Source organism: Primulina tabacum, chromosome 5 (genome assembly GCF_025594145.1).
Source record: "Primulina tabacum isolate GXHZ01 chromosome 5, ASM2559414v2, whole genome shotgun sequence".
Classification (NCBI taxonomy): domain Eukaryota; kingdom Viridiplantae; phylum Streptophyta; class Magnoliopsida; order Lamiales; family Gesneriaceae; genus Primulina; species Primulina tabacum.
In genome coordinates, this window is record NC_134554.1 from 13544319 (window position 1) to 13557230 (window position 12912).

Here is a 12912-nt window from a genome sequence, read left to right on the forward strand (position 1 = left end):
GAGGTTGACAAAGAATCCAGCTGAAATTAGAGCAGCTGTACATGACCAACAATCTGTACAATCGTATTCACTTCAACGGAAAGCTCTTTGGGTTTAAAATAAATTGATTTATATGGAAACGAGGAACATATAATAATTATGAAAAACAACGAGAGATTAAATTGCAATTTGAAATAATGAATTTAAAAGAAAAGATATAAAATAAAATGAAAGGGCCGGTGGTATAACGAATAGAACCTATTTTTTCAGTCGCTTTGAATTAAAAACTTTACACTTTATTGATATATAGTAAAATAAAAACAGATTATGACACCAAATCTTTTGACTGTGTTAAGAACAAAGTTGATATATACTAAGAGAGATATATAGATATATATATATTATAATATAATAATAATATATATAATTATTTCGATTCAATTTTTTCACTCGATAAATTTCGAAATAATATTCATGAAAACTCAATTAATTTCTCATTCATCCTAATTAATAATCGAGAAATAATTTCATTTCTTACACAACTTGTTCGAATTATTTTTATTAATTTTAAATAGTTAAGAAATTCATTTTTAACATATTGGCAGTACAAACACAACTTAAAACACGAGAACTAATTAGAGGGGGAAACTTTTCTGGTACTCCGTTGATAGTGTGCATCTGTGCCACTCTGCTTCCAAATTGACCCCAACTGATCACTCACTTTGAGCTCATGGTCATATTTTTACGGGTAAGTTCGATGCTACAGCCCCAACGATAATTTCAAATGTTGATATTTATTCTTACATGTCGAGTCTATAATAATTTCGAGGCAAAAAAGAAAAGAAAAGAAAAGAAAAGAAAAGAAAGAAACACACAACAAATAGAGTTAATTTAGCAGTAGAATATAACATCGATGAGAAAATATGCTTCTCTGCTGATATTCAAATTAACAGTGATTCATTTCATTCAGAGAATGAAACGTTAGCCAAAGACCAAAAAAATACATTTTCATTTTACAACAAGAACTTCCCCTCCTACTACTTCCTGTTGAACAAGCTTTTCAGTTTACCTCGTTCTAATCGTTCTAGTAGCTTCTTTGCACCTGGGACTTCCATTTCCGTAAGTTTCTTGAGATAACCAATCGCTCCATACGAAACCATCAGTTTCTTACATTTCTTGCTTGAGGAGAGCAATGAAAGGCAAGATACGGCATATTTCTTGGCTGTGTTTTGAGGGCTTGGATCAAGTAGGGCCACTAGATTTGGCACGCTTTTGTTGTTTTTCTTAACTTCTCGACGATTTTGTGAAACGGTCACCAAGCTCGAGATAGCTTGCGCTGCAACTTCCCTGGAATTATTCGCTTTAGCCTCCAGCATTTTCACGAGAAAAGGGATGCATCCAGATTCACCTATCGATCTTTTTGTTTCGGTTGAACTGCAAATTCGACAAATTGCAGATGCTGCTGCTTGTTGAGCGCCCACAGAACCAGATTTCAGCACGTGGACCAACCTCGGGAGAAGGCCTAAAGAAACCAAAACTTCAATGGAAACTGATCCGACCAAGTTTCTTAGAGCCCCAACTGCAGATTCTTGAGGCAGTGGGCCATCTAAATAAGCTAAAAGGCTCCTAAGCCCACCTTCTGAGACGACAGATCTTCTAAGATCATCATTGCCCGAAGTCATGTTTTGCAAGCATTCTGCTGCGTATTCCTTGGATCCAAGCAGAATCCCATGATCGAGAACATTGATCATCGCCTTTACGATCCCTTCTTCAGCGAGTACTTGCCGTGTCTCTGGCACAGCCGAAATATTTTTCAAGGTACAAGATGCAGCAGCTTGCAAAACTGAATCGCCAGTTTGACAAATCTCAATCAAAGGCCTAACTCCACCATGCCCAACTATGGAACGAGCTGTTTCAGCTGACATGGACAACCTTTGGAGGGAAATTGTAGCCTTTTCTTTACCCACTGCACTACCGAATTCAACAAGCCTTATAATGGGCGGAAGAACACCTTCTGATACAAGCCAGTTCTCGCAAGTCCCGGCTTCAGCAAGTGAACAGACGACAGTTATAGTTTTTTCTCTGATTCTTGGAGAAGTGGCGGTGAGCAGTTGGACTAAAGCGGCAATATTACTTCGTCCAATGACGGACAATACGTTTTTTTCGTCATCTTTCATGCCTTCCACAAGGCTATCAAGAGCTTTATGCTTCGCCTCTAAATGGCCAATCTGAAGCCGAGCAAGCAACTCTCGTATATTTCCGAAAGTTGCGGTGTCCAGTTCTGTTGAAGCACTTGCTGCCGCTGATGAAAAGGTAACCTCGCCGAGTACTCCGGTTTTGATCAGTAGCCCACAATCACGTAAATTTAAATCGAGTTTCCCGGCCAATGCATCAAGATCACTTTGCATACGAAGCTTACCCTCGAATTTCTCTTTTACACACAACTCTGCTAATTCAATTGCTTCCTTCAATGTAATAGATATAGCCTGCAATTGCTCTTTACAAAGAGTATTCTTTGAGAAGCAAGGGTGACTAGATAAGTCCGATAATCGACCAGGAATTGATTCCAACTTCGTAATTATCATCTTCCACCTCCCAGTAAACCCTTTAACTTCCCTTGCCTTCTCTAACGCCCTCGGAACAAGTCCTTGTGCTTGTGATAGTGATTCTTCTGTTGAGAGGGTATCATCCCTATATTCTTGTCCTCCATGTTCAATCATGATTCTAGTATGATAAGGATCACACTTCTACAAGAGCACGAAAGAGCTGAAAAACCAAAAAGACAAACCTTGACAAAGATATCCCATATCAAAATATCGCAAAAAATCAACAGTAACAGCTTTATTAAAAAACATCAATCGTGTCTATGGATCAATATACTTTGCGGATGCAGAAAATTCAAATTTTAAAATTGCAAAGATGAGTGAATCTTGCATATAATAAGTGAAAGAATTAGATTCCACAGATATGAAAAAACTTTTTGATCGGAGATGAAAACTATACTAAATACCATATTTTTCTCATAAAAAAATTAAAGTTGGGGAGTAGTTGTATCCACCAATTATTAAACAAAGGCTTAATCATTAAAATGACAAATAAATATACAGGGGTGGGGCGGATTTAATAATTAGGGAGCTTCAAGAATCTTGCACCATCACAAAATGCTCGTTTACTGAAATGAGATCGGACAGAAAACGAGAAATACCAATGAAAACCCCCACAACCATCTCAATAACTTTTATAACATAATCAATGGCTAAAAAAAATTAGTGCAGTCGAATTACTTAAATTAGATAAAAACAGAAAACAATGATGAAGACGCAGAAGGGAGGCAGGTAAAAAGAAAGAAGGAAACTTTACAACAGCGATAACTAGAAACACTGACAAATTCAATGTGCTAATATTACCCTTCGCCAAATACATGTAATTTAATAAGAAAACACAGTATATCCACTGCTAAGGGTAGAATGGCAAAGGAAAAGCATGAAACTTTTACTTCACAACATCAGAATCGGATCTTCTCAAAGATAATTGCTTGCATTTTTCTCAAAATTTAATGCACATCCCAGCAAATTTAACTAAAAATCCATTTTATTTTCACATGATAGGGAAAAAGACTTTGCTTTGAAGAAAAGGTAGGGGTCTCCGTCTCCAGTTGTAAATATACAAGAAATGTATAAATAAATTTCTGATATGGGCCAACGCAAAAAGGTATAAATCATCAGAAATTTGAGCAATAAATACATAAATGATTAAAATAACAGATAGCAACCTTAAATTGCTTTGTCTTTAGCCTACCATACAAGGCACTCAACACCTTTAATTTCCAGCCATCAAGTTAGTGCACCTCTACTGGTTCTGCAAGCAAAAATCACAGTCAAGAAATCAACCCATAAAATGATAGATCAATAAGTATCCAGCACTAATCTTGATAACAAATAAAAATAAAAACAAGAATTGGGGAAACATAAATATTTCACCCACAATCCACCCCCATCCCTCTTTCTTTCCTTATCTATCACTCTCTTAAAACAGGTTTTCTGAAAGAATAAATGTGACAGGACAATTTAAAGATCAATCTTTAAGAGAAAGAAATTAGTAACAAGTGGCTACAACCTTTTTCTTTACACAAAGGAACCTTAATAACTTGATCCTCACTTGTCTCCCTTTTGTGTTCAAAGAGAATCCTATACATATTTTTTCAGGAGGTTTTTTCAAGACTAGACTTCAGATATCCGGATGAAAATTCCAGGCCAGAAATTTGACATTTTTCAATAACATTGTCTCCAACTTTCATGAAAAGGCACGAATTTTCCTTCAAGATTCGAACTTTTGAAATCCCCACAAAATCCCATGATCACTCAACCTTGAAACAAAAAAAAATTTACACAGAGACACGCACTCTACCACTCTCACGGCGGTATCATAAAATGGCAAAAGAAAGGAAATGCCCGGAAAATTTTACCTTTCCAAACAGTAAAGTTGGAAATTTTAGAGCAAAAATATTTTCTTTCGTCGAACAAGGGTAAACCAAACCCAAGGAAATAGAATCACACAAGAATCTTGAACTGAGAAGCTCCTGCCAAGAGTTGTCGAGTTGATTCAGTTATTCATTCACCCAAATTTGAAAATGGCTGGCCACCCACCCAATACCAATTCGAACGAGAATAGTGAAAGCTTTAACACAAGCAGACAAAGTCCCTAGAAAGCGAACAAACGCTCGGATTCAAAACCTAAAAAAAATTCAAAATAAAAACCCATTCTCTCTCTTCTCATGTGAAGACATTGTCAGAGCTGAGTATCGGGTATCACATATCTCTCTAGAATGTGCTGTATTTCAATGGCAGTGAAACCCAAGAATGCATTTGTTTATGCAGCATTTGGTAAACTAATGAGTGTACGTAGAGTCGTGGGGTACCGGGGGTTCGGACAAGGGACGATAAATGTCGAGCAGATTGACATATCGGACGGCCATGATCAAGTATTGGGACTGATGATCCGACCGTTGAGATTGGTTAAATTTTGAAAGTGCTTTGAGATTTTCGAGGGGAGTGCAGGTCTATCCTGGCACGTGTACTATTTCTTCTAATCTTTTTAAAAAAACATTTCTTTATTTATTATCAAGTGATAGAGCCCGCCACCTAAGGCCATTTAGAGAAATTTCATCTTCTAAAACTTATAAAATATTTTTACGTGGTGAGATAATGTTACAGAAACGAAATTGAAATGTAATTTTTTTAATTTAATAATTTGATATTGAAAAAACAGAAAACATAATAAAAATATATAATTATACATAATTAAATTTTAAAACATATTTAAAAGTACTTGAAATTAAAAAAAGATACATAATTTAAATTTTTATAAGCAATTTAAAAAACAAATGATTAAAAAATTTCAGATTTTTTTTTCAAATTTTTTATTTTGATTTTATTTTTTTAAAGATGATGTTGATCTGATTGTTGACCTGCAACATTCAGATTATCCCAATCATTTTTTTTTTCATTTTTCTGATAATAAGATTAATCAGACCATTGATTTCATTATAAAAAAAATTGAACGCAGATGCTTCTGCGTGCTTCTTCCAATGGAGGCTGATAAAACCACCGGACAAGGAAGCCGGCAGCTTCATTGCGCAACTTCCTCACCCGTTGCGCATACTCTAGAACTGTTTTGGCCTCAACTCTTAATCATCAACCTTATGGCACACAACTGTGGATGGGGTTTGACATCCTTTTCTTGAACTTTTTTATACAGTCTGTTTGTGGTTTAATTTTGATTACTAGCTGGTATCGTTTTCTATTGAATATAAATATACATGAACAAATTTGATGATGGATGAATTTGGCCAATGACGATTCATGTATATCTCACCCTGACTCATTTATTTTTTTCCGATGGAACTGATTCTTTTGATTTTATCATAACATTTCGTATTACAGATATAATGTGAAATATATTCTTTTTATTCAATTCTCGCATAACACAAAATGTCTTATCAAACATTTTTAGTCGTTTATAAGATTCAAACGTTTAATAGGGCTATGGTAGCAAAATTATGTCTCTCCTTTAATTTTCATTATTTACAAATTTATTGAGCAAATTATGGAAAACCAAAACGATGGCTTTTGTAAAGTGAAATTGGGCCAATCTGGCTTAGTTGTATACCAACTCGGGTCCACGGGCACAACAACAGACCAAACTTTTTATTTTATGGGCAGACAGAACTCATTTGACACTTGGACCAAGCCTTTCCATGTCAAATGCCACAAATATAAACATAATATTGGTTATTATTTATTTATAGAATGAGCGACGGAAATTAGTGGACTAATTTTCTAATCGTTTTCACTCAACTTGAGTTTTGCAAGTTCGATGGACAGAGGTTTTTATTACAGCTATTGCTTTCACAATAATCAAAATAATAAGACAAGTACAAAATGTCCCAGAAACACTTTCGGGGCATTCGCTGATTATTTCCTAGTCTATATTTGCAAGTCTATACAGTGTAACCACGGTAGCCAAACAATAAAGTTCTACACCAAACATCAGAGACCGAATCGACACGAACCACAACTCATCCGCTCGTGTTCCAAATTTCCTATTTTCCCAGTTGATGGAGGCCGAGAGAACCAACACACCCCAGCATCCCTTGCGTTAAAACTAGACCAAAAGAATGTTTCATTTGTAGATACTTGATATCGTCGACGATGAGATAAAAGGACGAGAAATGCAGAAATCCATTATCATGTAGCACTTGTGGCGCACTCAGGTTGACTATCCACCTATATGCCTAAAGATTTTCAGATTTAATCAACTTGCCAAATGAAACCAGTATCATTTATGTTTTCACTATAAGGTTATGCAGCTTGACGAAATTTTCTAATGTGAGCTCTCCTGGTCTTGACCGTGGAGACGAGAAAAATCAAAATGGGTAATGATATATCATAAATGCATTTCAAATCATTCCTTACATTTCGTATTTATACAAATGTCGATATTTAGTTAATGCAGCTGATGATAGATTTGTACTAAAGAAAACTGGTGTCGAAGTTTAAATGTTACAAATAGAGATTTAAACTTACAGCAGCTGGAAGACTGGCATTACGCAAAGCAACTTCAATATCAGGAGGCGAGCATATGTGCTGAAGTGATTTTCTCAGCATTTTTCCTTACCGTTGAATGCAGAATTCACCTGATACCATTATTATATACAGTATGTAAATGCGAAAATTTGATCCTCAAGATGCGGAAGCAACATCTAGTAAATAGAAATAATAGCAACAAAATCTTCAGGGTAGCAATACGACAGGGAAAACATAACGTAAAGTCAGGTTTTAAGAGGATATAACCATTGAAAAGAAGCTTCTGATTGAGGACACATGAGGATAATCTACCGTTTGCTTTATTTTAAATGAAATAACAGCTGCATCAAAGAAACTTAAGCCAAGGATACACTTACAAAGAAACTTAAGCCAAGGATTATCAGAGCTAAAGCCAAGGATACACTTACAAAGAAACTTGATTACTACTGCCTTAATCTCTAGGAGTCATTTTTGTTGAATACTAGGGAACGTGTTAGGATACGGTAGTTTTTCAATCAAAATTGTCTTTTTTATAAAGCATTTAGGAAAAAAAACCGAAGTGTATGGAGGATCCCTTTTCCAAAAATTGTCAATGGCAAGAACACTTTTCCTTGAGTAAGAAAATGTGACTTGGGATTTGCATCAACTTTTTCTTAAAGTAAAAGAGTACCTGTATTTCACTGCTATATCCTAACAGGCTAACATTCAAATGGCTTCTGTTCCTTTTCAATAAAGCACTTGAAAAACCTAGCTTAATAAAATGTTTTCTAAATCATGGCTTCCGTAATCAAACTGACCAAGCAAGCACTTATAAGCAGTTTTTTTAGTGAATTTTATTTAGTGGATAAAGTAGTATAAAAAATATTACTGAATTTTTAACAGAAAAACGCACGTGGAAAACCATCCAAACATCCTTTACTTAAAAAAACAGCGTTTTTGCTCCGAAAGCTTTCGTAAAATTGATCTATAAATACAAAAGAATTTCTCAAACAGGTAGAGAACAGCTGGAGACACAAATTTTTGGTAGGCCCAGCATTTATTAAAGAAAAAAGACTTACTTTAGTTTGAGGAAGAAACATGTTCTTGAGATCTTTGCTATGTATTATGGATCTACAAATAACATGTAATGTTAGATAAGAATTAAGATCTGATTAACAAAAATAAGAGCACCAGGAAAACATGGATTATTATGTGCTCAGTTGGGATCCAATCTTCTAATCCATGCTATATTAATAAATATTGTAATACAAATAGCCACACACTGCTAACCAACACATATCTATTTTAAATTCCACGTGGCTAACCTTTCGAGCAGTTTTCTGCGCATATGATAGCAATAATTTTTGTGTTGGTTTCAAATAATCTGTTGACCAATGTTCAATACCTGAAGCAAAAGAATAACTTCTGAGAAAATGTCACCCATTGGGAGAGGTTTTTTCACCACATCAGTACTAATGTTAAATGGTATATTGGCAGCCACCCGCGCGGTAAATATTTGGATAGATAAATCGCTTAACATTTCAATCTTAACAGGAAAAGATTATACCATATATACTATGGGTTAGAACATTTGATGCTGTCACAACTGGTGACAATAGTGTGATTAATAGTTTAACAATGCAAACGCAGCATTCCAATCATTGTTCATGGGTTAATTGTTGATCCCCAATAAATATGCATACCTAATGCACTGGAACAGACAGTTATTCATGCAATTCCTGTAAACAGGTAGACTTCCTACCATGGCGAAAAATGATTCTCCATCCGAAGGACTTTAACTTGGCAATAATGAGGGCATATCAGACTGTATATGAGATCTTACAAAATCCTCCTCCATAACCTGCAAGTTAAATACATCAGTTTTACAGCTACCGAGTCTATGTACTAGTAACATGAGAAAATGTTATTTCATTTCATGAGTTTAAAATTAACTTTTTCTAGCACGAGAAGAGGTTTTATTAACAACTGGCTATGTTGGCAGTATCTCATCAACTAGTTTAGGTCCACTGAGTTTGTGATTTCGAGAGAGCTCATGAGAGTATTGCATTTAAGTGGAAGTCCAAGTGATTATAAAGAAGAAATCATTTCCTAAGCGAATAACTTAAAAGAAATTGTTGTTTCCATAACCAGCACCGCCATATGTGGATCCTAAAAATTCAACAAATCAATAAAAATCATACGGCAAAAACCAAAACCAGGAAACAAAATAGAGTTTACAATTGATTAAACGTCCAATGTATGGATGCTTATCACATGTTGATCGGTAACCAAATTGGTTTGTCTCAAAGCACACATTGTCTACTGTACATTTCCAACTTTCAAAATTCTTCGTTTCTCCATCAAGGCCAAACAGATTACACAACCATCTTTATAATCATAACACCGTGGTAATGTGACTAATGTCCAACCCATACAATAAAAGTCCTCTCGAAACCTAAAATCACTATTCCATTATATCCCTAGGCAGGTTCAGCAAACTTAGCCAATAATTGAACGCAAAAGACATACATGCCAAAATCAGTACCTCCAATGCGAACTGAGTAACTTACCAAATGATCATATTTCGGACAATCAAGCACGTTTCCAGCATAAATGTGGCGTCTTAATGAAGAAATAGAGTAACTATGAGTCAAAGACCCCAAAATTCAAACCTTTTCAATAGCAAGAACAGTTGCACCAGCATTCACAAGTACATTAGCCAAGGAGCCAGTCCCTGGACCGATTTCCATCACTATATCCCCTTCTTTCTCATTGGCCACCAGCTCCCCAGCTCCGCGGCCAGCTCCTCGTTTATCGAAGCATTCAATATAATATGGCATTCTGTCCGAGCGCCATTTCATATGGGCTTACTTGTTCTACGGGCCAATATAAAATGGGCTCCCCCAAAAATGAAATAGGAATTATTTGAGTTCATGGGTTTGGAATTGTTGAATGCCATCCAAATTTATTAGAATCTCAAATTCTTCACTACATCGAAGAGGAGATATAATCAAAATATTGATACGTTTTCTATCAATCATACTCACTTAATAAATATATGATTTTATATATAGAGATAGACACGATTGATTGGTCAGATCAGTTGACGAAGAATATATCAAAATTATATATATTTTAAAGAAAAAACAATAAGAAAATAAACATTGGATCCCCTTGTCACCATGTACCGAACTAGCAGCTCATTGTACACACACGTGCCATCATCCTGTCACCGACGAGCGCCATTAATGCAATTTGGTAGGAAATCAACCAGACAAACACGCACATAAAATATTCATATTACCCTGTCTCTGTGTCTCTCTGTGTGTGTGTTGTACCAATCAAATTTCACTCTGCATCATGCAAATGTATCTAGTGATAAAATTTCATTTCGTACATTGCACCACCGCACTGCCATATTCTTAATTCCCTCCGCCGTATTTTTTGTTCTCTCTCTTGAATTTGTACCAAAATATCGTAATCAAAATGATTTAGACTAGTCAAAGACACACAGGACTGATGTTGCCATATCATTATGATGTCGTCTGTTCTCTAATTTAACGGATTAAATTTGAATCCTTACATCCACCCTCTCCAAATCACATATTGGTTATAAATTAACAATTATTGATATTATGATGTTTATACATTTGATGTTATTTTTCTAATAATGATAGACATTACAATGCTAATTTCGTAAAAAATATAATGGCGTTGTCATGTACTTTAGCTAGTGATACAAAAAACAGAAGACGATATCTCGAATTTGATATCCTCAATTGTAATTTTCCAAATATATTATGACATGAAATTTGCTAATATGTCAACTATAGACTAGCTTGAGAAATAATATAGTTATGTCCCCTAAATCTTTGCACTAATTAAACACACCGACAGCATAATCTTAGAATAATAATGTTCTTCCCCAGCAACCTTCAACACAAAAGCATCCTTTTACATTTTACTTTTTGTTTAAAAAAAAACTTACATATCTTTAATTTATTCGAAACATCCATGCTTCTACGTGCAATTTGTCATTTTCCTCCACATTCGTTGTCTCTTTTCAACTATATATACATATACATAACACTACAGCATTTCATAAATCTCGAGATCCCATAAATCTCCACGTATTTCTTGGAAAACATATACTTTTTCCTTGAAAAAAACAATGGGTCTATCACATGATAATCCACGCACAATTTTTTCGAGCCTTCAAGAAGATTTGGATCAAAGGCCATTAATGCTGAAAGATTTTCTCAAAGATGATTGCAGCCATTCTTGTTCTTCTTCATCCTCACCAATTGGCTCTGATCGGTGGAACCCGATAAAAGTTTCTGGAAAGTCAAATAACCCGTTAAACGTACAACTCTTAAGCCGATCCAAATCTGCTGCCATGCATACCATCTCCGCCTTGCACAAGGTGGTTAACTTAGTCAAGATTATACCTTTCGCCTCCGGAGGAAAGGGTAAAAACGATATTTCACGAGATTCCCCAAAAGTCAAGGTCAAGGACATTTTGCGATGGACTTCCTTTAAGGACTTGGACGTGGGAAAATCCACGCCGTTGGATAATTTGACCTCGATCTCAGCTAGTCGTAGCAGTAGTACCAGTAGTTCGAGGTCGAGTTCTAGCTGGAGTCAGAGTGACTTGACAGCAGACGATTTACCATGTTGCTGCAGTGAAAATAACGCCTACTTCAATAATATTAGTGATGATATGTTGAGGAAGATTCCCAAGGTAATGTTTATTTTATTTTTATTTAGTCAAACGTTTGGAGGGTTGGAATATTAATCATGCACACCGTTGGTTTATTTTTTACTAACTTTATGTTTGTCGGTAGTCTGTCAAAGAATATTCAAGGTTGTTAGCTGACTAAATTTTATTGCAAGAATATTTAGGAGAAAATTGTAACATTTTAATTTCTTTGACTTCTAATTTCGAGCTGCTTCCCGAGATTTCATAAATTAAATTTTTATATTTTTTTTCTTATTTGTTAATTTAATTTGTGCTTATAGGAAGAATGGCCATTTGAAGAGTCTGATCAGCAAAGCCCAACTTCAGTGCTTCATGATTCTCTATTTCTTGAAAGTGAAACACCTGTTAGTCCTTGTCATACAAGCGTTTCCAACAACGTTGCTGAAGGTACCATATATGCTTCAAGCTAAGCTCTATTATTTTTCTTGGGTTAAATAACACTAATTTGAAACCAAGTTCCATGAACTCAAACATGATCACAAATTTGCAGGGAGAAAACATGTGCTGATGCGTAGAATTCAAGAACAGGAGGTTGGAAAAAGTGGGAGCTTGGAAGGAGAAAGGGTAGCGGATGAAGTTGAAGAGAAAGCTAAGAGGTTACAGAGTCAAGTAATGGAAACAGATGGCGAAGCCCGTGATGATCATTTGATACTAGATTTCTTCGAACACGAGCTTTCTACGTTCGGAAAGTTGGACGATTTAGGGTTCAATAGCAAGATTCTGGAGGTTGCAAAGTCTTGGAAGAATGGAGAGTGTGAGGAGTTGTTTGAGTGGGAATTGCTGGACAAAAGAGATGCTTTTGTTAGAGATATGGAGAGGGAAGTGGGGTGGACGAAGTTCGGTTGTGAGGAAGAAGAGATGTGTAAGGAGTTGCAAATAGAGGTGTGGAGTGAGCTATTAAGTGAGGTTTTGAATGATTTTCATGCAAAATGACTTCATCTATGGCAAAACCTGTAGCTCTATAAGTTTCTATTGGATAAATCCGGTGTATGTAGAGTCAGTAGAGATCTTTTATGTACAAAATTCGTATAAATATCGAAGAAAATCTAATAATGCAAGGGTTTCACCTTTAAATTTAGAAGTATATCGAGTTTTTAATTAGTTCATTCA

The 12912-nt window shown here is 35.5% G+C and overlaps 2 protein-coding genes and 1 long non-coding RNA gene across 10 annotated transcripts; 1 reads left to right on the top strand and 2 right to left on the bottom strand.

The window, feature by feature from the left end:
• Nucleotides 1-870: 870 nt before the first annotated feature.
• Nucleotides 871-3843, bottom strand: LOC142546808 (uncharacterized). Of its 6 annotated transcripts, none has more exons than XM_075654722.1 (2): nt 3752-3843; nt 871-2745 (listed from the first exon to the last, which is right to left on the bottom strand). In XM_075654722.1, the coding sequence occupies exon 2, from the start codon at nt 2697-2699 to the stop codon at nt 1017-1019; it is 1683 nt and encodes a 560-aa protein (XP_075510837.1). In that variant the 5' UTR covers nt 2700-2745; nt 3752-3843; the 3' UTR covers nt 871-1016. The 6 variants fall into 6 exon arrangements, with proteins under 6 accessions (XP_075510837.1, XP_075510839.1, XP_075510838.1 ...); XM_075654724.1 differs by lacking the exon at nt 3752-3843 and adding an exon at nt 3476-3683; XM_075654723.1 differs by lacking the exon at nt 3752-3843 and adding an exon at nt 3387-3683.
• Nucleotides 3844-6326: 2483 nt separating this feature from the next.
• Nucleotides 6327-9844, bottom strand: LOC142546809 (uncharacterized). 3 transcript variants are annotated; one of them, XR_012820517.1, is made up of 6 exons: nt 9716-9844; nt 8747-8904; nt 8369-8448; nt 8123-8174; nt 7065-7174; nt 6327-6764 (listed from the first exon to the last, which is right to left on the bottom strand). It is a non-coding gene; the product is annotated as an uncharacterized LOC142546809 (long non-coding RNA). The 3 variants fall into 3 exon arrangements; XR_012820518.1 differs by having other exon boundaries at nt 6327-6772; XR_012820516.1 differs by having other exon boundaries at nt 6327-6881.
• A 1320-nt stretch (nt 9845-11164) lies between these two features.
• Nucleotides 11165-12912, top strand: LOC142544813 (uncharacterized). The gene is made up of 3 exons (XM_075651851.1): nt 11165-11784; nt 12063-12189; nt 12293-12912. Exons 1-3 carry the CDS (start codon nt 11215-11217, stop codon nt 12733-12735), a joined length of 1140 nt encoding a protein of 379 aa, XP_075507966.1. The 5' UTR covers nt 11165-11214; the 3' UTR covers nt 12736-12912.

Coding starts and splice junctions, on each gene's coding strand:
- LOC142544813 (XM_075651851.1), top strand. CDS start 11,215: ATGGGTCTATCACATGATAATCCACGCACAATTTTTTCGAGCCTTCAA. Junction 11,785..12,062: donor TGTTGAGGAAGATTCCCAAG/GTAATGTTTATT, acceptor TTGTGCTTATAG/GAAGAATGGCCATTTGAAGA. Junction 12,190..12,292: donor TTCCAACAACGTTGCTGAAG/GTACCATATATG, acceptor ACAAATTTGCAG/GGAGAAAACATGTGCTGATG.
- LOC142546808 (XM_075654722.1), bottom strand. CDS start 2,699: ATGATTGAACATGGAGGACAAGAATATAGGGATGATACCCTCTCAACA.